The sequence below is a fragment of the Anolis sagrei genome, chromosome 1, assembly GCF_037176765.1.
Source record: "Anolis sagrei isolate rAnoSag1 chromosome 1, rAnoSag1.mat, whole genome shotgun sequence".
Taxonomy (NCBI): domain Eukaryota; kingdom Metazoa; phylum Chordata; class Lepidosauria; order Squamata; family Dactyloidae; genus Anolis; species Anolis sagrei.
Window position 1 is genome coordinate 93,758,460 of NC_090021.1, and position 26,385 is coordinate 93,784,844.

Sequence of the window (26,385 nt, forward strand, 5' to 3'; positions counted from 1 at the left end):
TCCTAGGTGACGAGGAAACAGAAATCAGGGCGCCTCAGTGGCTGCCCTGTTCCTTCTTCCTTTGGCCCAACTTCGGTGGGTTTAAAGGGGAGCTGGGGACCCGCTCAGGCCCACCACGCAGTAAGTGCTCCCTGGCTACCCCTGGCCTCCTTTTCACTGCCATTTGGACACTACTGCCAGAATGTGGGTTGAGTAGCACCTGATTACATTTGCCTTGATTCAGAATGGGCAAACTTAGGCCCTCTCTCCAGGTGTTTTGGACCGCAACTCCCACAATTCCTAACAGCCTGTGGGAGTTGAAGTCCAAAACACCTGGAGAGAGGGCCTAAGTTTGCCCATGCCTGATCTACATTGTAGACTTAATGCAACTTGACACCAGTACTCAATTCTATGGAGTTCTGGGAGTTGTAGTTTTACATGCTATTTATCTCTCTCTGCCAAAGAGTACTGGTGCCTACCCAAACTGCAAATCCCAGGATTCCATAGCATGGAGATATGGCATTTAAAGGGGCATTGAACTGTGTTAAATTTACAGTATAAATAAAGAGAGATATTGACAAGCTGGAATGTGTCCAGAGGAGGGCGACTAAAATGATCAAGGGTCTGGAGAACAAGCCCTATGAGGAGCGGCTTAAGGAGCTGGGCATGTTTAGCCTGAAGAAGAGAAGGCTGAGAGGAGATATGATAGCCATGTATAAATATGTGAGAGGAAGCCACAGGGAGGAGGGAGCAAGCTTGTTTTCTGCTTCCCTGGAGACTAGGATGCGGAACAATGGCTTCAAACTACAAGAGAGGAGATTCCATCTGAACATGAGGAAGAACTTCCTGACTGTGAGAGCCGTTCAGCAGTGGAACTCTCTGCCCCAGAGTGTGGTGGAGGCTCCTTCTTTGGAAGCTTTTAAACAGAGGCTGGATGGCCATCTGTCAGGGGTGATTTGAATGCAATATTCCTGCTTCTTGGCAGGGAGTTGGACTGGATGACCCATGAGGTCTCTTCCAACTCTTTGATTCTATTATTAGTGCAGGCATGGGCAAACTTTGGCCCTCCAGGTGTTTTGGACTTAAGCTCCCACAATACCTAACAGCTGGTAGGAATTGTTAGGAATTGTGGGCGTTACAGGCCAAAACACCTGGAGGACCAAAGTTTACCCATGCCTGCTTTAGTGCCCCATTGCTAGAGCACAGGCATGTAGCCGGGGGGCGGGGGGGGGCTTGAGGGCTTCAGCCACCACCACCCCCCCCCCCCATAGAAATTATCTGGGTGGTCTGTGAGAAGGTCTTACTGGTACATTATTTAAACTGTTATGTTTATTCATATCATGATCTGATCACCATGGGGCTATTGGGAGAACGATACATAAGGGTAGATCCTCAGCCCCCCCCCCCCTTTGAATCAAACTCAGCTCCCCCCAAATCAAAATCCTGGCTACGGGCCTGCTAGAGGATAATTCTGTTATTCCGAGTTAAATTAATATATATATATGCCATTTGCAATACTCGACATGAGCTGTAAGGAAGGATCAGGAACATTTAGTTTCCCTAGGTTTGGATTACAACTCCCACAGGTTTTTATCCCCAACTGCAAACTTTCTGGGAGTTGTTAAAAAGTTCACAAAACAGGTCGGACAGAAGGCTGCACACCTCTGCTGTCAAGTTAAAACTGCATCAAGGCCACTTATTCCCAAACGTTGGTCCTCCAGATGTTTTGGACTTCAGTCCCCAGAAAACCTAGTTAATTTGGCCAACAATCAGGAGTTCTAGGAACTGACATCTGAGTCATCTGGAGAACCAAAATTGGGAACCACTGCTCTAGGCTAATCACCTTGGCTGCCTTTTGAAAGTTTATCCACATGTTTATTCACAGGTTTATCAATAATAATAATAATAATAATAATAATAATAATCCTTATTAATAATCCCACCACCATCTCCCTGAAGGGACGTGGAGCAGCTCACAAAAGCACTCCAAGTAAATAATAAATAAATAAGCACTCCAAGTAAATAAATCTGAGTAAATAATACCACAGACCCTTGATATCTGCTCGGGTTTTGTTCCATGAATACAAAAATCTATGGATGTTCAAGGGTCATTATATACAATGTCACAGAAAAAAGATGTGCCTTACATAAAACAGCAAAAACATTGGATTTTTTACAATGTTTCTAAGTCCTGGATGGTAGAATTCATGGACATGGAGGAGGAACAGCATAGATCAGGCATAGGCAAACTTTGGCCCTCCATGTGTTTTGGACTGCAGTTCCCACAATTCCTAGGAATTGCGGGAGTTAAAGTCCAAAACACTTGGAGGGCCGAAGTTTGCCCATGCCTGGCATACATAGTTGGCAGGTTCAGGCAGCTTATGAGCAAACAAGCCCCGATGTGCAGAAGTTATTGTAACCTGAGTAAATAACAGTTTTTGCTTCCTAATATAGGTTTAATTATGACGTCTCAACAGGAGGAAAAGCCCTGCCCTCTTGTAGATATATATGATGAAGATGAAGCTGACCGAGTCTTTCTTCTATCAAAACCTACCTGTTTCGTCATCCTTGGAAAACCAGTAAGAGAAAGGATGGCCATTTTGACTATATTGACCCTGTAGACAATCCAGTTTGTGTATATGTGTTTATACTCAGAAAAAATGTTACCCTATTATGTTTAGTGAGGTTTATTTCTATGTAAGTGTGCATAAAGTCTCTCATAAGTACACATATTTGGAACAGAGTCCCATTGGCTATGGTATTTATTTATCGTGTGAGAAGCAAGTTGAGGGTACAGTTAATGTATTTTAAAAACACAAAGAAAGTTTAAAAACTTCACAGCTTTCAGCATTAGTAGTAGGGTCTCTTATGGAACCACATATTGTTAGGGAAATTAGCTGTAATGCTCATAATTTTTCTTCTTCTCATAGTTAATAACTAGGATTTTTGAAGTTTGAATGTTATGTTATTTAAATTTTAATTGCATACAACATTTTAAGTAGTATGCATTTTTCACAAGCAAAATTTCTGTCACTAATGAGTCTACAGACATTCAATCTCATTCTTTTTTTATAACAGACCTGATTACAAAGAAACTTACCATTAGTTTTACCTGGTTTACTCATGAATTTTAACTGGTTAACCAAATCCCCATGCTAAGTGTATGAGATGCAAAAAATTAAGAGTCCCTCCAGAACTGCAAGCACTTTCTCAGGCAAATACTGACAATTTATTCACACTGTCATTACTTGCAGCAATAGCCAATGTAGTGAAGCAACCAAGTTGGGTGTGTGTGTGTTGAATGCTCTCATTAAGGAGGCCAGACTTGGTGGAGGTGATTGACAGGGACGGAGCTGCAGGCTATTGAAGGCTGCTCTGCCCCCTGCTGTGCTGTTTGCTTCAGCGTGAGCTAAGAGGCAGGTTTCAACCCCCCCCCCCCCGGGTGAAATTTTCAACCCCCCTCCCCCCCGAAAATTTCAACCCCTCTCGAATTTTTTTTCTGTCTACGGCCCTGTATGCCATGATATGTTGGGCCATAAATAACTTGTGGCTTTAATAAATTCCTGTGTTTTGTAGACACCTGTAAAGTTTTTGATTTCTTGAGCCTTTTTTGTCTACCAGATGTTCTTAAGTTCTCTGGTTCTTCTTTGGACCTCAGCTGTTGCATTAGCATAGATCTTTTTCTTAGCAGTAGAGTTTATGTTTCTTTGCCTTATTTGGAAGGCTTTACTTTTATTATCCAGTAAATATTGGATCTCATTATTATTCTCATACAATCAGTTTTGATATTTCTTAGTTTGATATCCAATGGTTTGTTCACAGGCTGTAATGATAGAGTTTATTCCAATGTTCCTCAAAATTTTAAAAGTGGTCTGTGAGTTGATTATTGTTAAGCGTTATTTAGAGAAGGGCTCAATTAGAGGGTTCTTGAGGGAGTTCGGTATTCATTTTACACCTTATCTTTCTTCCTTGGAGTCTGCATTTTGGAACAATTTTGATAGCCATTGTGGGTTGAATTAGTCAGTGGTATGTGTCCAGCAGTCAACAGTGCTTGTCATGTTTTATGTGAGAAGTACATCATGGCAGTCTATGGCACGTGTAAGTATATGGTCTAAAAGATGCCAGTGCTTTGTCCGAGGTTGCTTCCATGATGTTTTTCTGGTGGAAGAATGTGTTGGTGATGACAAAGTTGTGTTCCACACATTTGGTGAGGAATAGGGTTTCTGTTCCCAACTCCTTCCCAACTCCTTCAGCATGGTATCTAGCTGACAGGAAAAAAAATCCTTGATGCCTTCATCAGCATCTAGTGTTGTTGTGTAGGCAGTTATGACAGTTGCCTGCTTTCTTTTGGCAATATTAATTCAGAGGGATGAGAGTTGTCTGTTATTGCCAACAGGTGCTTCAGACAGATGTTTCACCAGGTTGTTTTTGATAGCAAAGCCAACTCCATGTATTTTGTCATTCTTGTTCAGGCCGTCCCTTCCAAAAGAAGGTGTAGCCTCCTTTTTCTTCCTTCCTCTCCTGCTCTTCAGGTCTTTCAAAATGCAGCTATATCAGTGTTAAAACATGTCTACTCCCTTGCAATAAAAGCAGCCCTACATTTAGGATGTTTGTTGTCTGTATTATCCAACACTGTTATGTTCCACATTCCAAAGTTCATTTATCTTTTTTAACTGAAATGTGACAATCTCTTTGGATTAGTCAGCCCAGTCAGAGATACATTTAAAAGGCAGGCTATGTTTAGGACACTTTTTGTAGCCCTCTCCCCATATGGGGTGAGCAGAATCAATCCTGAATAGGGCTGCTCAGTCATGGATACAACTGCCAAACTGTTCAACTGCCTCAGACCTTGAGTTAAAATGACTGAATACATATCCACCACTCATGTGCCAGTCCAGAACTAACAGCTGCCAAATTTCACAGTCCTCGTCTCCTCATCACTCTCTGATCACCATTGAACTTTTGTTAGTTTTGGCTGGTATTGGAAGACACCTGTGCACAAATTTGTTTTATGCGACTGGTGCACAGCCAGTCGCATCTCTGGCCTCTTATGCGTTACCACCTTCATCACCCGTCTATCAAAGATCATGGAACTTTGTTGGTTTTAGCTGGTCTAGGAAGACACCTGTGCACAAATTTGTTTTATGCATCGAGACTGGTGCACAGCAACCAACACATCTTTGGCCTCTTATCTGTTACCACCTTCATCCCCTGACTATTAAAGATCTGTCCACCAGGCCTGTAGCCCCCCCCCCCCCCGAAATTTTTCAGGTTAAAAAAAAACCTGTTTTACTCATGAATTTTAACTGGTTAACCAAATCCCCATGCTAAGTCTATGAGACGCAAAAAATTAAGAGTCCCTCCAGAAGTGCAAGCACTATCTCAGGCAAATACTGACAGTTTATTCACACTGTCATTACTTGCAGCAATAGCTGATGTAGCGAAGCAACCAAGTGGGAGGGTGTTGAATGCTCTCATTAAGGAGACCAGACTTGGTGGAGGTGGTTGACAGGGGCAGAGCTGCAGGCTATTGAAGGCTGCTCTGCCCCCTGCTGTGTTCTTTGCTTCAGCGTGAGCTAGGAGGCAGGTTTCAACCCCCCCTGAAATTTTCACACCCCCCCAAATTTTCAACCCCCCCCCCCAAATTTCCACACACACACACAGAATTTTTTTCTGGTTACGGCCCTGCTGTCCGCGGAATCTCTGTTAACACAGCCACTTATCATCTCATAGTCAAAGGCAGTCCAAAGTCAAATACAGCAATCAAAGCATAGAAATAATCCAGAGTTCTTTCTGAGAGTCAAAGCCAAGCTATCTCACCAACTCAAGCCATAGTCCAGTGACCTAAGTCAAGATCTAATCAAAGTGTTCACCAACAGAAATTCAGGCTGGAACAGTAACACAAAATTGCTCCCAGCAACTACCAGATCCCAGCGTCCAGCTATTTATTTCAATTTCCCAAGTGCTCTCACCTATTGGCCCTCTGCTGACCCAACCAATTAGTTCTCCTCAGTTGGATCTAATCAGTTCTTAATTGCAGCCTAGCTAGAATGCTTAACTTCGGGTCTTCTTCCTGAAACTGCTGATCCTGCCCTAACTCTGCATCCCTACTTCCCTGAGGTTCCTGTTTCTCCTCTGCTGGAGTAGATTCCTCAGTGTCAGCCTGCAGCTCTCTTCCTGCGGCTCTCTGCAGGTGCTGGGCTCTGACACTGACACAGCCATTTTAACATGTATCATGATATCATTTGCGTGCTCCACCACTGAGATCTTTGGATCGTTCTTCATCTGGTTTCTTCCCCATGACCTTGCTTCCATGCTGGGAGTGTGTGACTTTGCCAAACTGCCAAACTGTTCAACTTTGTTCACTGGAACACTAGTTTCCTCACCATGACAAGGTGACGATCCAACAAGGGAAAGAACTGCATTATATAATCAGTGCAGACTTTTATAATGCAGTTCAGACTGCATTATATGGGTCTACACTGACCATATAATGCAGTTCATTATACTGTATTATAGTCCAACATTCAAATCACTACACAACATTGGCTCTCTAACTGGAATGTGACAACTTAATTGTTGAGATTTATATAAATGTTGACAGGCCAAATTATATTGCTTCAATGTATTTAGTCGGATTTTGGTTGGAAGAGAACTTTGCCAAAATAACTCTACAATCTGGGCCGCAGGTCACATGTCTTGAGTACAGTACAGTGTTATTTAGTGCTGTATAGTAGGCACAATTGAGTGAAAGTGTATACCATGTACACAAAAACAAGGGCCAGTATGTTTGTGAGGTGGAAGCTAGTAACGTGAAAGTCTGAATGGAAATTCTAATCACCAATTGTAGTAAAATCAGTATATTATAAGCCATAATCTTTCCACTGTACTTTATTACTTTTGCAGCATTACAAAGGTATTATAATATTAAACAATTATTTTGTTTGTTTATTTAAGGGTGTTGGAAAGAAAACACTAGCTAAAAAACTGGCCCAATTTTGGAAGTGCACACTCATAAATGGTAAATATTAAAACTTATTAGCTTGATGTTTTTCCTTCCTTGTACTTTTGAATGATTTCTAACATTCCAGAGGCCTATGGGGTAAATAAAATTATCTACAATGTTTTCCATTATCATCTTATGATTTTATTTAGGATATTATATTTTAGGGTTGTTGCAGTTGTTAGATACATATACATAATACCTTTCTTCCAGTGAGCTCAAAATGGCATACATGACTTTCTTGTTCCTCACTTTACCCTCACATCAACTCTGGAAGATAGGTCAGGATGAGTGGATCCAGGTCATCTAGCAAGTTTTCTGGCTAAGTGGAAAGTAGAATCTGACTCTCCAGTGCCCAAGTGCAGTTCCTGAATAGCTAAATGTTTTGTTAAAGGATGCAACTTCTTCTATCTTTTAAAAAGCATATTTAATGTATAGTGTTCATTCTTTTTACCAAGGATATAGGATCCACCTTGGAGAACTGATTGTTCATCCAAAAGCTTTTCTCATCCCATTTATTTCCCCCCTACCATCAATTCATTGACCTAGGAAGCATAGGCTGGACAGAGTCATATTCCAATATTTCTTGCCTCTGTGAAGTAATTTAAGAGAGACATATTTTCTCTCTGGAATACTATTGGCCAACCTCACCACTTCAGCTACAATCTTTATTTTTCAGTTAATTTCTTCCCAGGAACTAGCCTGTCCCAAGGAGAAAAGGCACACGTCCCATAGTGATTTTGCCTTTGGGAGCAGTTGCTTGATTTAATTTTTCAAGAGTGAATTAAAAGTATGTCACAGAAAGGCAGGGATTAGATTTCTGCTCCTCCAGGACTCATCTGGGGACTCTGAGTAAAAGGCTAAGTCTTCTAAGACAGAACTGGTTACTCTAAAATTTTATTGAAGAATCACATTGTGCAACTAGTGTCTTAATATTTTTAAACTGCAATCTGATTTTCCATGCAATTTTACAGAAGGGTCTCCAGATAACCTTGCTCTGTTAACTATTTTCTTTAGACATTTGAGGTTTTATTAACCAGAAAAAACATGGGAGCCCTCTGGTGGTTAAAACTGCAGTCCTGACTGTTTGTCAAAGCCATGGTGAAAAAGACACAATGATATTTTAAAATCATATAATCCCACTAGTAAGATCAGAGATGTAACATTTTGAGATGGAAGGAGTATTTATCCTTTCCTTCCATTACTGTTTTTGTTATTTTACAGTAGAGGATTTATAGTTATACAGGGATACCTTGACATAAGAGTTTAATTTGTTCAGTGACCAAGCTCTTAACCCAAAATGCTTTTATCTCAAAAGCAGATTCCCCATTGAAATGCAATTCATACATTCTAGCCCCCTGGACCCCCCTTTTTTGTTACGTGTTTTAAAATAAGAAAATGTACTTTATAAATAACAAACAATGCATAAATGCACATTCACATAGAACAATAAAAAAGAAAAATCAGCTTTAAAATGGTAGAAGCACAAAGTTATGGCACAATGGTGGAATCACAAAGTTGTGGCAAGAAAGCACAAAGCACAAGGTGAAGAGGCAGAAACATACTGCATTCCAGCCTGCCTCCCTCTCTAGCTCTCTCCCTCCCTCCCTCTTTCTCTCTCTTCATGAAACCAAACATACCAGGAATAAAAACCACACAAAATCAACTAACCCAAAGTTCCTCAAAGCAGTCAGGAGCAAAGTGGACAGCAGTCTCCCAAAGCAGACAAGGGCATGAGGCACGAAGTCCTAAAGCGTTCTCTCTGACAATCACTCAAACTCAGCATGCTCTTAAGTTGGGGCACTCTTAAGTAGAGGTTCCACTGTATTGGCTTTCTGGTAAAGCAGCAGTGTGTGTGTGTTTTAAGAGATAATTTCAGTGCAAATGTGGATCAGTTCATTTCACATATTTTTTAAAATGAAGATGAAGAACAAGTTGAGGAAGAAGATATCAGGACCCAAATGCTTAGTCTACTTGTTCATTGTTGCTGTCAAGTCAACTCTGACTTGTGGTGACTATGATTGAGAGAACTCCAATTCAACTTAGCATCATCAGATTTTACAGGCTTAGAGATGTGGTTTCCTTGATTGAATCCGTCTATCATTAATGCAGTTGTCCTCTTTTCCTACTGCCCTCTATCTTGCCAAGCATTCTGGTCTTTACTAGTGAGTCATGTCTTCTCATCATATAACCAAAGTATGACACCTAAAGATCTGACATCTCAAGGAATGGATACACCATGCAAGCTTTAAATGTACAAAAGTAACCCTGGCCACTGCAGAAACTTGTGTCTCTAGGTTCAGCACTGAGTACAGAGGTACATTGCAAGTCTGTGTCTTTGGGGGGAATGTAACCTCATCTAACATATGATGTCCCTTTTGACTGACCAAGAGCAACCATGTCTTTTCTGGATTGAGTTTCGGTTTGTTTAACCTTATCCAGTTCATTACTGTTGCCAGATACTGGTTTAGGACCAGACAATTTCCTTGAATTGGAATGGAAAGGCATAGTAGAGGTGGGTGTCATCTGCATAGCGATGGTACTGCACCCCAAAACTCCAGATGAACTCTCCCAGTGTTTTCATGTTTATGTGAAAAGACGTGGGGGACAAAATAAGCATGTGAGAGAAGGCCAAAAACTGGGGGGTCAAACAGAAATTCCCCACCACCTCCTTTCAGATTAATCTTATCATGAAGAAATAGTGCTTCCATGTCCCATCCTAGTGAGACAGTCCAAAATAATACCATGGATGATGGTATCAAAAGCTGTAAGAGGCCCAGCAGAACCAACAGGGACACATTCCCCCTGTCCAATTCCCTGCACAGGTCACTCACCAAAGCTGTCTCTGTCCTATAGTTAGGTCTGAAATGAATCTAGAGATAATCTATCTCATCCAGAAACTCCTCGAGTTGGGAGGCCACCACACACATTAATGGCTTGCCTAAAAACAGTAGGCTGGACATTTTGGGTATTCAAAATATGGTCAGATGTTATGCTAGATAGACAGCTTAAATCTCAAGAACCCTTGCTTTCCATTTTTTCTGGTAATATTCATTATGCCATGATCACATTATCTCCATATTGTGAAAATAGGTACTAGCAAATGTAGACACATTTTTATATTACACTGAGGGGTTGTTGTGGACCAGAAACATATATTGATTTTTACAGCAATTATGTGTTAAATTATTGCTGGTTAATAACTCTTTAAAATAGTCTTAATTAAGATCCATTTAATAAATTTGTTGCACATATCATGCATAAATCATTTACGAGACAGTTGCAAACTTTTTTATGTGGTGTTTTTTTTAAAAGCTTTAGAACTGATAGATGAAAACATAACAGCAGAAACAGAATACGGACTCCAGGTAAACAGTGCGTTGCAACTGGGGTTTGGGGGCCTTCTTTTGATCTGTATTTTATTCTTTAAAGCTGTTATTCTCTCCAAGCTATTATTCTCTTCAGCGAAAGTCTGGAAACTTTCATAAAGCTAGGATTCTCTCTAGAGAAAGTTTGGTTCATCTACATCAGTGGTTCTCAAGCTGTGCCCCCCCCCCCCCCAGCTGTTTTGGGCTACAACTCCCAGTAATCCCACCCAGTTTACCAGCTGTTAGGATTTCTGGGAGTTGAAGACCAAAACATCTGGGGAACCACAGGTTAAGAACCACTGATCAACATGATGCTTGCAACTTTGAATTATTATGTGGTTTGACTGCAAGACAATGGCGGTCTAAATTGGGGTTGTAGGTAAAAAGACGATAGATAGCTTAATGCTGGAGTGGATGCTTTGCTTGCAGCTTCAGGTCCTGCCATCGCCAGTGAAAAGCATCTTTGTGACAAGTGAGATCACCAGACACAAAGAGGAATATATATTTTAAAAAACAATAAATACATTTGCAAATTTTGTCAGAGATGCTTGAGGGCATCCACATCAATTGGACAATATTGGCTAGATGAACTTTTACGTTATAAGGTAACTTCTTAAGTTAACTATGCATATTTTCCTATATAAAATATGGTAATACAATGTTTTATTTGTTTTTCTTTAGTGTAAAGAATTGCTGTATCAGGGTCAAAGTGTTCCTGAAGAATTGCTTATAAAGATGCTGCTGAATAAACTTGAATCTCCAGAGATTGTGCACTTTGGTATGTTTCTTATGAATTGAATATGCTCCACATAGTCCTATAAATAAATTTTCTTCTATAGAGGCAAAATAAGTGGTCTGTAATATGTATATTAGATACTTGATAGCCCTGATGGTAAGGAATACATTTTGATGTTCTGTATTGTTATGTATTGCTAATAACTAAGCAACAAAAACCCGACTTTAATATTAGAAATCATCCTGGAAATGTTGTACTGTATTGCCAAGTAACATTGAAATCCTTTTAAAAATTATATATATCCCAGCTATGAATTCTCTTAAATTGTGTATTTGAGACCTTAGCTGCATGCAAGATATATTTTCCCATTAAGAAAAAATGGTACCATCTTTTTCTTTTGTACTCGCATGATGAACACTCATAGGCAATCTCAAACTTGGTTCTACTTAACCATTTTTTGTCATATGAAGCAAGGTAACTACATGATTGAATGTAGCTGTTCTCATATTAGGTGTCTCTAGAACAATCCTTCTTACCAGACAGCATTGATCACATACCTACTATTTTTAGTGAGAGAAGACTCTGTCATTCGATTGGATCTGCCAATAAGTCTCCCAGTGAGAGAAAGACAATATGACTTTTGATAAATAACAGTTTTTCCATTGCCTGAGTGAGAAAGGAGGTGACCTGCTGATTTTCCACTCCTTTCACTATTTTCTAATTTGTTACAATATTGGAGGACTTTCCAGAACCATCTCCCAAACTTCCAGAACTATTAGTAAAATAAGGAGTGAGAGGTGAAGGAAAAGGAAAGGAAAATTGCTCCTTCCATTTCCTCCAACTAGAATGTTTTTAACAGAGCTGTATACCAACAGAATAAAACTGCAAAGATAGAACTATTTTTCTCTCTATCACTTTAGGACAGCTTGTGTAGCTTGCAATGTTATATAACCTGTAGTCTATCCAGAGCTGTTTGTGATTATGTGGGGCTACTTTAATGCTTATGTCAGAATTTGCAGACTTTGTAAATAATATGGTTTGTGTAAAGCAGTCAAGCCTAGGACTCCATGAGACAGTTACCTCAGGTAATAGAGCTGTACGTCATTGTGGCATGGGTTATGGAAACTAGCCACTTTTTATCTTGTATGTTTTTCCTCCCTATTGAACATCCACAAGTGGCTCACTCTCATATTTAAAGCAACTGTGAAATGTCCCTATTTTGGATATTGTCGTTAATACTTTTTGGTATGTGTGTTTTTGCAGGTTATGTTCTATGTGATTTCCCTAGTCTTTCTGAGGACTTCCTAAGTATACCCGAGCAGATAGAGATAATTAGAAATTTAAAACTGAAACCAGATTTCTTGATAAATATTAAGGTAATATCAGTTTCTGATTATTTCTTTGCCACCTTTGTACTTACTCTGCAAATGTGATCAACTGGTAGAATTACAGAATTTAATTTTAGTATTTTAGTTGTTTCAAAAGCTAGGCCTGATACCACAACTAAAGTAGATTTTACCTCTGGTTTGGAAACCGGTGGTAGCTTGTGACTTCCATTTCAGTGGGAGAGTAACTTTAGCTCAAATTTAAAGGAGCCATCTAAACTACTGGTGCTGTTTTGGTGATAGGATGAAACACCTTGTGTAGCTCTTTTAAAGTCACAGAATCATATAGAGTTGGAAGAAACCCCCAGGACCATCCAGTCCAACCCTCTGACAATGGCCATCTAGCCACTGTTTACAAACACACACACACCAAAGAAGAAGACTCTACCACACTGAGGGACAGCATATTCCACAGTCAAACAGCTCTTACTGTCAATAAGTTTTCCCTAATGTTTTGGTGGAATCTGTTTCACTGACACACAGTGAATATTTCCAGACATCACTCATATCATCTTGGGCCATTCTAGTTCTACAGTAACACACTAGATTATTTTAGATATTAAACACTATCTCAAAACACATACACTAATACTGGTAGTTATACTATGGGGTTGTTTTAGTCAATCCTATCTGTATAACAATGGGTTTCCCCCCTATTTTTAACTAGTGCCCTGATAACGATTTGTGCAAAAGAATATCTGGACAAAGACAACACCCTGAAACAGGACAAATATTCCAAAGAGAAGAGTGGGATCCTGAAATTATTGAAAAACGTAGAAAAAAGAAGAAGGAACCTCATAAAACTGGGGAAGAGGAAGAAGAGGAGGAGGAGGAGGAGGAAGAAGGAGAGGAAGAGGAAACAAATCAGGTATCTTACTGTGGTTTCCCAAGAAGTCATTATTAACTCAGATGCACAAGGATTAGAAATGTTCACTGTGGGAATGTGGTATATGGGTGTTTTCTGGTATTTGTGATAATTTGTTACACAATATAAAACACTATATGAGCAAAGGAGTGTTTTATGTCTTCTATCCTAACTCATCAGAACTAGAAAAAAGGTTGAGTTAACAAGGAAAAAAATCAGATAAAACAAACATACCTCCTGATATACTCCTGTGTGTAGTGAAGTATTTGTTTCCTTACTCCCCAAAATTCTAATGCACCTTCTTGGAAGAAATTTCTATTCTCAGGATGGCATGAGAGGACCAATCTGTTAACTGTAGTTTAATCCTCTCATACACTTGGAACACTTTCCCTTCCCAGCTGTTGTGTCTCCCTTTTCCTCTGAAGATGAGTTGGAAGAAGAGAAGGCTGAAGAGGAAGTGGTTAGGGATTCTGGGCAGGTGGTCAGCTCTCGTTTGGAGGAAGAAGAGGAGGAGGAAGGCACTCTGTCTATCCCTAGTTTTTAGGAATGTCGAAGGGAGCAGCAAGCAAGATGTAAGTCAGTAAGGATTGCTGAAAGATGTGCAGCAATCAGACCGCTCCCTAAAGATACATGCACTGTGTACTGGGGCTATAAATCGGAAGCAGAGGAATAGCCCACTGGTGCCAGCAACCAGCAACCAATCCATCACCTAGTCTTTGCCTAAGCCTGCCAAGACACAAGTGTGTACTTTCCACCTACGGAACCTTGAAGCCAACAGGAAATTGAAAGTTACTTGGGAAGGTCAAGAGCTTGATCATTGCTTCCATCCTAAATATCTCAATGTCACCTTGGATCGAACACTAACATTTAGGAAACACTGTATGAACGCCAAGCACAAAGTACTGCATGCAATAGCATCCTACAGCAACTTACTGGCAGCACGTGGGGTGCAGACCCAAGATGAATAAACATCAACTGCTGAGTATGCCTGCCCTGATTGGCTCAAGTCTGCCCACGCAAACCATGTGGACATAGCACTGAACAAAAAATGTAAAATAATCACAGGATGTCTTAAACCTACACCTGTTGACAAACTAGCTGGCATTGCCCCCCCTCCCCCGATGTGTGATGAGAAGTTGCTGCTAACTGTGAGAGAAATAAGGTTGAACACTGTAAAAGCCATCCATTGCATAGCTACCAGCCTCCTCCCAGTAGACTCAAATCAAGGGAAAGCTTCATGAGAACCACCACTCTTCTTAATGTTTCCCCATCAACAGCAAGAGCATCCCTCTGGGCAGCTAAACCACGAAATCCCAATTGGATTGCCCCCCCCCCCATGAGGGTCTGCCTCCAGGGGCAAACCAAGAAAGGGTGAATTGGAAGTCAGACTCAGAAGTGGAGTGGGCAGATCAAAAGATAACCTGGCAAAATGGCACCACCTAAAAGAATCCTCCACCTTGTGTGACTGTGAAGCAGAACAGACAACTCCGCATCTGTATGCTTGTCCACTATGCCCTGCCTTATGTACAGAGGAAGTATTGTTGGAGGCTACAGACAATGCTGTTGCCCATTTTTGGTCAAAAGATATTTAGCTGCGTGTGCTGCTTCTATTTTTATCAGTTTTATAATAATTTATGCAATGCTTTTGATATGAAATAAATAAACCTAGCCTTTGTTCCTGATTTGTTCCCAGTTCAGTGTCTTGCCTATGTAAGTGGATTTGCTTTATTGAGGAAACTCCATAAGACTGTGTCAAGAGACTTTGCTTTCTTTTTGTGGACTTGCTCCTGTTGCTTTGATTTTGCTGGAGTACAACTTTCTTATTTACCTTAAACTTGGTTTCAAAGCTATTATTGGGCAAAATAGGACAGCAACTGTTTTTTCTTTCCTGTCCTGCTAACTTGACATGGCAGTTCCCTTGCCACAACAGTTCTTTAAATTTATAGATTAATTAGGTATACAATAGGGAGAAAAGACGTTCTTACACGTCTACAGCACAGCATGCCTCTGAGAAAGAAAGAAAGGCAGAATTGAGATAACTATTCCAATCCTCTCATGAAAGTGAAAAAGAGAAAGTGGAAAAGAGCAATGTAATTAATTTTACAGGAGCAAGTTAACGCAGAAAGTCTGTTCATGTAAAGATACTTGGGGTCAACCCATGAACAACTACATTGTGTCACTTCTTCATTCCGTCATGAGATGCAGAAAAGTAGCATAGGCTGTTTTTGGTTCTAATATGTACATTACACTGGCAAGGACATAAAAATGCCACCATTGTAAAAAAATTAAGATCTGTTGGAACATTTCTGTTGAAAATTTGCACAAGGCAAGTGACTGTAATTTGAGGACATTGTTTACAACCGTGCACATACACTGATGATTACGTAACTGAAGAAAAGTTAGTCGCCACACTCTAATCAATACATCACTGTAGGAATTGGGGTTTATGCCTTAAAGGAGAAGGGACAGGCCTTTGTCCCTTTAACCAGTTTGGCCCTGGTCTGTTAACCAGAGTTATGAGATGGCTACCCATCGCGATTCATGTCAGAGCATATAAGCAAAATCTCAGTGATAGGTGCAGATGTTGTATATTATCCCAAGTTCAAATAAAGAGAAAAGTGATGGAAGATGTATTATTAAACAGTATATGAGTCCCTCAGTTTGGTGTCCAAAGATTGCCCTCGAGATCAGGGTATTTTAGGTTTAGAGTAATGGAAAAACAGCACTGCTTTGATATTTAGAAATAATCGACATTCCAATTGACATTCCAAGCTTTTGTTTTTTTTTACTTTTGTAAGAAACATTACTTGTTTTGTCTTCAAACAATGAAGGCTATGCTCGGGTGAGTCCAATGCACCCCCAGCCATTCAACACACAGTAGAACAAAGTGTCACACGCATCTTCTCTCTTACAGAGGACAAGTTCTTTTGGAATTTGGAGTGCTGTCAGTACCTAAAATCTAAAAACTTGATCACTCACTTTATGAGATTCTGGCATGGATTTTTGTATTGAAACGCCACATCCTTCAGTATGAAGCATTCTGTGGTTGTTGTCTTCAAGTCATTTATGACTGATGATGATCCAAGGTGAACTATCAGCATTTGTTATGGGTGGGGGAGGTTGCTTCTGCCTCTTTCTAAGGCTGGGAGAATATGACAAGGTTACCTAGTAGGCTTTCACAGCCTAAAGGGGATTTGAATCCTGCTTGCTAGAGTCTTAGACCAGTGCTAAAAGTACTGCACCATGCTGGGATATTGCCATAGATTTCGGCATTAAAATGCCACATCCTTCAATATGAATCATTATATTCGTTGTTATTTTTATTTTTAAAAATCAGTCATTTGAAAAATAACATGCAGTTCTGCTACTGTTCAGAGCTGTGACTCTTTATAATGCCTGAGGAAGAACTAGAACCTATCATGCTGTAATCTAAGGTTGTCACAACATTTAATCCATATAAAATTTAATCTCTCCTAGGCAATTATGGATAAAGTCATGTTGGCAGAAATTTTGCCATATTTAGTGCAGAGACCAGAAGATTTTTTGGAAAATGTGCAAGAGAGAGTTACTCTCTATAAGGATATTATGCTACATCCTCTGGAGGTAAGAACAAAACACCTCAAATTCTAGAAGAAGGAAAAGGACAAGTCTAGATCATCTTTTTAAATATGTCTTTGCAATTGCTCCTTGCTGCTATCCCAGCAGCCCATTCCTCTTGTCAATTTCTAAGCTGTTACATACTATTATTAACAAAGTTTTATCAGCATAATAGTACCTATGAGTCTTTTGCATGAATGCAGTCACATCTATAGTTAAAAGAACTATAAAGTTATACAGTTGAAGGATATCAAAAGGACCATCCAGTCCTATCCCATTTCATACAGAAATACACAATCAAGAAACTCTGAAGAGCTGGCCACCCAGCATATGTTAAAAAACTTCTAGATAAGGAAACACCCTCTGAGGCAGCATATTCCATTACCAAAAAGCATATTCCATTGCCTTACTGTCAGGAAGGTCTTCCTCATTTTTGGTTGGAAATTCTTTTTCTGTAGTTTGAATTCATTGTCCTAGTCTCTGAAGCAGCAGGAAACAAGTGTGCTCCATCTTCAGTATGATGTCCTTCCAAATATTTCAACATGGCTGTCATGTCACCTTTTAGCTTTCTTTCTCCAAGCTAAATATACTTATCAAACCTGTGCATTTCTTGTCAAGCAAAGCAACAAGCATAGTGCAGTGTTTTGGATGTTAATTTTTAAAGGAATCTACAGAAGTATATGTGAAAATCCAGGTACAAAAAACTGGCTAAGGTTTGCAAAGCAAGCTGTGTGAGGAACGGGTTAGGGAGCTGGGCATGTTTATCTTGGAGAAGAGAAGGTTGAGAGGATATGCGAGAGCCATGTTTAAATATTAGAAATGATGTCATATTGAGGAGGGGGCAATCTTGTTTCCTGCTGCTCCAGAGACTAGGATGCAGAACAATGGATTCAAACTGCCAGAAAAAAGATTCCATCGAAACATTAGGAACACCCTGATGGTTATAGCTGTTTGACAGTGGAATATGATGCCTCAGAGTATGGTGGAGTTCCCTTCTCTGGAGGTTTTTAAGCAGAGGTGCTTTGATGGGTGTTCCAGCGTAGAAGAGGGCTGGACTCTGCCCGCTCTGTGATTCCATGAAACTGCTTTCAAATATGTCGTCAGCAAACGAGGTGGAGTGTTACGTGATCTTATGTGACTTTTTAAAATCGGTTACCAAAGATCTTTGGTTCTTCTTTTAAAACATCCAGGAGTTAATGGCTGAGCAGGATTCCCAATATCTTTTTGAACTTGATGGAAATAAGACTGCAGAAGAACTTTATACAGTGAGTGAATGGGAATTATTGCATATTACCTCTAAAAAAAAAAACCCTGATTATCCTTACTGCAGCTTAAAACTTTTTGCTGTTGTGTACCTTGAAGTAATTTAGGACTTATGGTGAACCTGGGACGAATCTATCATGGGACTTCTGTGGCAGATTAATTACTTCAGAGAGGGTTTGCCCTTGCCTTCCTCTGAAGCTTAGAATGTGTGACCTGTCCAATATCACTCAATAGGTTTTCATGGCCATTGTCTCCCATTGTCCTAATGCAACAATCACCACGCCACCACTCTATTTAAATAGCTGCTTGTTCTCTATGTGTCATAAAGAAAAGCTGATCAAAATAACAATTTCATTCACTTCCAGTAACGCTTTGGGCATATAAAACATGTAATGAACTAGTTAAGCATAGTAGTCCAAGAAATAGTTGTATCCAAAAATCTTGTCTTGATAATTTTCTAAGCCATTGTCTTACCACATAGTGTATACTAAAATATTTTCACGGCTATTAATACCAGCTGTGATACTTAAGATGAACCTGCCATGTTCCTGTGCACCAGAAGCATTTCTATTAAGCTGTTTGACATGTAACAGTCACCAGTATTTGAAGAGCACATTTCGATTCAATGTACTGTATGTAGTGGGAGCGTCCACAGCTGCTCAAGCAGCTTTTCAAAAGTGGAAAGACAGGTATTTGTAAAGCATCACCATACAGCTGACATTTTTATTGGATTGGGTTACATAGTTAATAAATAGTCTTGGTAGCTTTTGAAAGGCATTGAAGCAAGTTCCTGAACTGGCTATTTATTTCACAACATACCCATGATAATAACTGAATATTTCAGTGACAATTTATTTTTTAAATATGTATTATTTTATTTAGTCAGTAATACTCCGCCTTCAATCCATGGGGCAACGAAATGGAGCACTTCTCACCAAGCTGCAAAGTGAGGAGGAAGAAATGTTGGATGGAATGGAGAACGTAAGCCTTATATTTATGCAACTGGTTGTAATAGCATCTGATTTCATAAGAGGAGACTTGGAGTTAACATGGTAACGAAGCAGTTTTTGCACTTAGGGCCCTTCCACACAGCTGTATAAAATCCACACTGAACTGTATTATATGGCAATGTGGACCCAGATATTGCAGTTCAAAGCAGATATCGTGGATTATCTGCCTTGATATTCTGGGTTAACTGGCGGTGTGGAAGGGCCCTTAGATTCAAATGTATGGCTCTGATAGGGGAATAGTTTCAGTACAGTTGATATTGTCTTCTGGAATTTGATTGTATTTATTTGCCAACTTTCTAAAGTGAATATTCCCATAGCTGGAAGCTGTTTTTTTTTTTTTTTAATCCAGAATTTTCTTCTATGGGCCATTCCACACAGTCATCTAACCCAGAAAATCAAGGCAGAAAATCCCACAACATTTGCTTTGAACAGGGTTATCTGAGTCCACACTGCCATATATCCGAGCAGTGTGGACTCAGATAACCCATTTTCAAAGTGGAAAATGTGGGATTTTATTCAGCTGTGTGGAAGGGGCCTTAGTCTTTAATAAGTCCTGTCACTTCAATTATGGTGATGTCGTGCTGTTCATAACACAAAGTTATTTTTTAACAGTTAGTGCTACAGAATATTGGTAGAATAATGATCTGAAGTGTCCTAAGGTAAAAACAATCGGGGGTTTTTAAGTTGCAGAATTTATATGTGTCTTAAGTGTTTGATTTTATTATCAGGATGAACTTTTTCGGGTGCTTGCAGCCTATAAACTTGTAGCTCCAAGATACAGATGGCGCCGCAGCAAATGGGGACGGGCATGCCCTGTGGCTTTAAAAGATGGCGAAATTGTCATGGGATCACCAGATTTTGCTATTAGGTAGGCAAAAATCCTCAGTGCATTAGTATATGCCCTGCCACTCTAAACTTGCAGTTCAGTGCCATTGTTTTCTTCTTAGCTTTTTAGGTAAGATGTATCTTTTGTCAACTGAAGAAGCACAGAAAAAGTTTATGCTCAATCCCCGACCCTACCTAATGCCACCTATGCCACTCCCACCTTGTAAAGTTCTAGTAGTTGGACCGCCATTATCTGGCAAATCAACTCTGTGTGATGTGATTGCAAACTATTATCAGGGAAAGGTGAGTGTCAATTAATTTGTATACCTAAATTGCAAAGGTTCTGATTTGAACAGCAGTTGTGCATCTTGTTTTCAGCTGAAATGATGGTTTTCTAAATGGAAATGGACTTCCATCATTACGATATGTGTGAGAAAGGATCATATTCTTCCAAGTTTGGTGTCAGTGGATTTGTTGCTATTTAGTTTCTATATATAATTCATGAAGTTGCTGGTTTAAACTGTAATGGATGTTTGTGTGTGAGTGAGTGTATACATGCCTTCAAGTTGCCCATTGACTTTTGGTGGACCTATGAACTTCAAAGGGTTTTCTTAGTCAAGAAATACTCAAAGGTAGTTTTTCCCATTCTCTCTGCTTAAATGTTGTCCTACAGCACTTGGTGTTTTTTAGCAGCCTTCCAGCCAAGTGTTAACTAGAGCCAACCTTGCTTAGCTACCAAGATGAGATATGATTTGGTGCCTTTGGATTATTTATTTCATTTATTTATTTGATTTAGTGTATGTGTGTGTATCCTTTCTCCCAGCACAGGACTCAAGGCATCTTTAAACAAACTGAACCAAAATGCAGACATAGGCATAGGTATAGGTAAAAGTAAAGGTTTCCCCTTGACATTAAATTTAGTCTTGCCTGACTCTGAGGGGCAGTGTTCATCTCCATTTCTAAGCCAAAGAGCCAGAGTTATCCATAGACACCTCCAAGGTCATGTGGCCAGCATGACTGCAAGGAGCATCCCCCTAAAGTGGTACCTATTGATCTACTCACATTTGCCTATTTTCAAATTGCTACATTGGCAGGAGCTGGGGCTAATGACAGGAGCTCACCCCATCCATGAATTTGAACTGCCAATCTTTTGGTCAGCAAGTTCAGCAGCTCAGCGGTTTAACCCATTGTGTTACCAGGGGCGCCTCTCCTCTCCTCTCTCTCTCTCTCTCTCTATATATATATATACACACACCGTATATATAATTATTTTACTAGAAAACACAGTTCAAACAGTTCAAAATCAATTTTAAACAAAACAAAAAGTAACATCTACACAATGCATTAAAAACTCATTTAGCCACAACACATTAAGAGCCAAAGCCCAGCCCAAATAAGAAGATTCTTGTCTTCTAATGGAAATACAGTGGACCAGTACAGAATTCTACAACCTGAGGACAATCACTGGAGCCTTTTCTACACTGTCATATAAGCAACATTATTTGCTTTGAGCTGGATTATATGAGTCTACACCAGGGGTCCTCAAACATTTTAAACAGAGGGCCAGGTCACAGTCCTTCAAACTGTTGGAGGGCCGGATTATAATTTGAAAAAAAATGAATGAATTCCTATGCACACTGCACATATCTTATTTGTAGTGGAAAAGACACATAAAAACAATGTAATAATTAAAATGAAGAACAATTTTAAAAATATAAACTTATTAGTATTTCAATGGAAAGTGTGGGCCTACTTTTGGCTGATGAGATAGGGTTGTTGTTGTTGTGTGCTTTCAAGTAGTTTCAGACTTTGGTTGACACTGAGCGAGGGCCGGGTAAATGACCTTGGAGGGCTGCATCTGGCCCCCGGACCTTAGTTTGAGGACCCCTGGTCTACACCATCATATAATCCAGTTCCAAGCAAATAATCTGGTTTTATATGGCAGTGTAGAAGGGGCCCTAGTGTGGTCACCCAGAAGGATATACTGGTCCAATAGAACCAGTTGTGAGATCCAGCAGAACCCACAGAATTATACTTCCTCTGTCCAATTCACAGTGTAGATCAGTGGTTCTCAACCTGGGGTCCCCAGATGTTTATAGCCTACAACTCCCAGAAATCCCAGCCAGTTTACCAGCTGTTAGGATTTCTGGGAGTTGAAAGCCAAAAACATCTGGGGACCCCAGGTTGAGAACCACTGGTGTAGATCGTACACTGAGATTACTAAAATAATCTGCATTCCATAACTAGGCCTGAAGCTAGATTGGAATAATCCATTTCATCAAGCGACCTTTTTTTTACTATGAGTCCTCCTCTCATCTTGGCTAAGATATTTGGAAGAATACTACTATCAGATGCAGAGTTGGGAAATCTATTTCAGCAAAGGGAAGAGATGAATTCACTTGGTGGTGTGTTTCATGGTCAACATTTCCAGCTCTTGGAAACCTTTCTACAGCAGGGGCCTGAAAGACGTAAAGCAGGACTAGGGTTAAAGTGACGGAGTTCAGTTTTTCCTTTATGGGGTCCTAAATGTTCCTGTGACATTTGGAAGTAGAAGTACCAATTGGACCAAGGATTATGGAAAAGTAGAGTTGCCGAAGCATGTTTGTTTGAGATAGATGGAGATGAGGGAATAACAGGAACAGACATACCTGGCCACTTTCCATTTTCTATAGTTTAATTTTCAGTGGCTTTGTTTAGGTTCTTGACATGGATGTCCTTCTACAAACACACTATGAAAATGCAAGAATAGAACTCATTGAGCAAACTCGTATTGAAGCAACAGAGGCAGGCATTGCTAAAGTGAAAGAAAAACGGGAACTAGAGCGGATATTACAGGAACAAGGTGATGATATTCTGTATAAATTTGAAGACATGTAGTTGTTTATATCATACTACCCCATCCCATGCCACATATTGCTGCGGCCCAGTCTGGTTATCTGGAAAATAAAGTAATGGGGAAGAGTTGGTTTCTAATATATGTAATTTCTTTATGCTTGTGGGGAAACAATATTTCTTGTTTCTTTGACAGTGTTCATGTAGAGATTGTCTGGTTTGCCTACTCTGGAACATGCAACATATAATTGTCCTTCTTTAGGGGTCCCTTTCAAATCTATGATACTATATCTGTCATATACATATATATGTGTGTGTGTGATTCAAATATATATATCTATATATATGGCTGGATGGCTCTTTGCCAGGAGGGCTTTGATTATGTTTTCTTGCCCTGATGAAGGGAGTTGGACTGGAGGGCCTTAAGGCAGCATTTCTCAACCTGGGGGTCAGGATGTCTGGTGGGGGGGGGGTTGCAAGGGGGTGTCAGAAGGGTCACCAAAGACCACTAGAAAACACAATATTTTCTGTTGTTCATGGGAGTTCTGTGTGGAAAGTTTGGCCCAATTCTATTGTTGGTGGAGTTCAGAATGCTCTTTGATTGTAGGTGAACTATAAATCCCAGTAACTACAACTCCCAAATGTTAAGATCTATTTTCCCCAAACTCCATCTGTGTTCATATTTGGGCATATGGAGTATTCATGCCAAGTTTTGTCTAGATCTTTCATTGTTTGAGTCCATAGTGCTTTCGGGATGTATTTATTTTATTTATTTCCTATATTTATATGCCGCCCTTCTCACCCCCGAGGGGGGACTCAGGGCGACCTCACAAACACCATACGGTGTCAAAACAATGAACAATACATTAAAATATTAAAACAATAATTAAAACAATTGATTAACACACACCTATTAACACATGCACTACAACTCCAAAACTCAACTTTTCTAGAGTTTTATGTTGGTCATAGGAGTCCTGTGTGCCAAGTTTGGTTCAATTCCATTGGTGGTGGTGTTCAGAATGCTCTTTGATTGTAGGTTAACTATAAATCCCAGCAACTACAGCTCCCAAATGACAAAATCAGGTTTTTTTAGTGATGGTCACTTCTTGGTTTTGGTTTTGGGTCTTGTGGCCAAATTTGGCGGCAATTCGTCCAACTGATTTTGAGTTATGATGTCACTCAAAACAAACAGAACATCCAGTTGATGTTCTGTTTGCATTTGCAAAAGTGTTTTAGCATTCCTAAAAGAAAATGTAAGTTCTTTTTCTTGAAATGATTTTTTACTATTTAATTATCTTCTACAGCTTTGCTAGCTGCTGAAGAAGCTGCTGAAAAGGACCAAGATGAATATGAAGAAAGCAATCCTACTGATGAAAGAACTTCAGTGCAGCCTAGTGTTTCAATGTCTGCTAGCCAGAAAGGTGATGTAATAATGCAGTTCTTTCACAATATTTCACAAAGATTGTGAAGTGCCTATAAGGCCTTCATTTCTTCCTCTTATTGGGAGCTTATTTCAAATTTTAGCTTTGAAATATTTTTCAGGTTTCAGGAAGCCCTTGCATAAAAATATTGCTGGTTCAGAAATGACAATCACTGTCTCTCACAGAAAACTTAGCAACCTTTTACAGAACCCTAGTGTTCCAGGGCGCCCTGGTGGCACAGCGGGTTAAACCACTGAGCTGCTGACTTGCTGACCGAAAGGTTGGTGGCTTGAATTTGGGGAGCAGGGAGCAGGGTGAGCTCCTGCTGTTAACCTCAGTTTCTGCCAAACTAGCACTTTGAAAACATCCAAATGTGAGTAGATCAATAGGTACCATTCGCAGGAAGGTAACAGTGCTCCATGCAGTCATTCTGGCTGCATGGCCTTGGAGGCATATACGGACAACACCGGCTCTTCGGTTTAGAAACGGAGATGAGCACCATGTCCCAAAAATTTCATATTTTTCTCCATCTACTTTTGTAGCAAGTTCTACCATAAAAGAAGAAGATGAAATCGAAGAGATGTCCTCATCCCAGACTGCAATTCAAACAGGTATTATTGATAACCATATTAAAAATAGTAATTGTTTGTAATGAAAGTGATCCCAGTAGAAGTAGATTTTTTTTTGTTTCCAATATTTTTGTAGAAGCTAGACATTACTACCTTTGAACAAGTAGTTCCCAAACTTTTTTTCCCCAGGGACCACTTGACCAGGGACAACTTGACCAGGGATCACTTTGACCAGGGATCACTCTCCAACATGAGTACCAAAACTGTTACAAATCGGTTTTTGGTCAACTTTAGATTTGGTTTGATTATTTGGGGTGCTGATTCAGAAAATTGCATTGGATAGACCACATCAGTTCTAGCTTTTGATACAGAACATATGCTATGGTCAGCAACAGGAAAGGAGTGGCAGGCAGCGTGAAAGGAGCAGAAAATAAAACAAAATAAAGAGGAAGGAGGCTCACAGACCAAATTTTGGTCCTCGCAGCCCACGGGTGGTCCATGGCCCACAGGTTAAGAACCACTGCAAAACCAAATCTCAATCAAGGAACTCATGTGTGTAAAAAGGGAAAGTGCATCAAAGGTTCCTTGTATGAAAGTCAGGGAAAACTATCAGACTAAAGCTAATGAAGACTAAAAGCCCAGGTGAATATAAATCACATCATTTGGAGAGCATGTTTCAGTGAAAAACACTTTAACAGAGAAGGCTCCATCATGGATACTTTTTGTCTCAATTCAAATGATGTAGATGGGTAGACCCATGCAGGAAGATACTTGTGGTATCCTAATGCTGAAAGGCATACATTTTTCTGGTCCTGAATGCATCTTGAATTGAAGACACTTTGGGAAGTGGAATGACATATACATAATCCCACCTTGAGTTAGTAATAAAATAAAAATCCTTTGTTTTTTAAGATCAGTTTGCAGAGGTAGGCTTTACATCATCATTAAAGAAACTTTCCAAAGAAGTGCTTAGTTTGCGAGAGTCTACATAATCTTTATGTTTTTATGGTAGAGTCTGATTGACCTGCTCTCAGAGACAATACTGATCAGCATGTTCTATCTCTGATCTTTTACTGTGTATTTGGGGACCCAAGGGAAGCAACAAGCCTGTCACCTTGGGCAAGATGTTGGGTATCTTTGGAGGTTTTAAATACTTCCCTAGGTCAGGAGTGTACTTTCTCCATTCCCTCCATTCCTCCTCACCTACCACCTCCTACTTCTTCTCGCTGTCTCTTGTTTTCGGAATGTGCTTTCCTTTGCTTCATATTTATGCCCAGTCTTTGGTATCATGTATTGTTACATCAAAAGGTAGTAAATCGCCAAGAGTACCACAATAATAAATGCTGTAAAAGTTTTCTTCTGCATCAGCATGCATTTTGCTAATTACTTGTATTAGTCCGATGTTCATAATATAGTTTATTAATATACTAAAGCGTACTTTATGACACATTTGACCAAATGACCATATGGAGCTGCATCAAACTTTCATCAGAGCTTAATTCACACAACAGTTCTTTGCTTGTTCCTAC

The 26,385-nt window shown here is 39.8% G+C and overlaps 1 protein-coding gene across 1 annotated transcript in view; it reads left to right on the forward strand.

Annotated features, from left to right (window-relative positions):
• Positions 1-26,385, forward strand: part of AK9 (adenylate kinase 9) — a 71,321-nt gene continuing 44,936 nt past the window's right edge. The window contains exons 1-15 of the mRNA XM_060753156.2: positions 1-120; positions 2,434-2,558; positions 6,937-7,000; positions 10,298-10,350; positions 11,032-11,128; positions 12,350-12,462; positions 13,139-13,339; positions 16,814-16,939; positions 18,124-18,198; positions 19,079-19,177; positions 19,935-20,074; positions 20,154-20,334; positions 22,729-22,873; positions 24,171-24,287; positions 24,830-24,898. Of these exons, the coding sequence (XP_060609139.2) occupies positions 2,442-2,558; positions 6,937-7,000; positions 10,298-10,350; positions 11,032-11,128; positions 12,350-12,462; positions 13,139-13,339; positions 16,814-16,939; positions 18,124-18,198; positions 19,079-19,177; positions 19,935-20,074; positions 20,154-20,334; positions 22,729-22,873; positions 24,171-24,287; positions 24,830-24,898 (1,597 nt within the window). The 5' untranslated portion in view covers positions 1-120; positions 2,434-2,441. The remainder of the gene's footprint in view (positions 121-2,433; positions 2,559-6,936; positions 7,001-10,297; positions 10,351-11,031; positions 11,129-12,349; positions 12,463-13,138; positions 13,340-16,813; positions 16,940-18,123; positions 18,199-19,078; positions 19,178-19,934; positions 20,075-20,153; positions 20,335-22,728; positions 22,874-24,170; positions 24,288-24,829; positions 24,899-26,385) is intronic.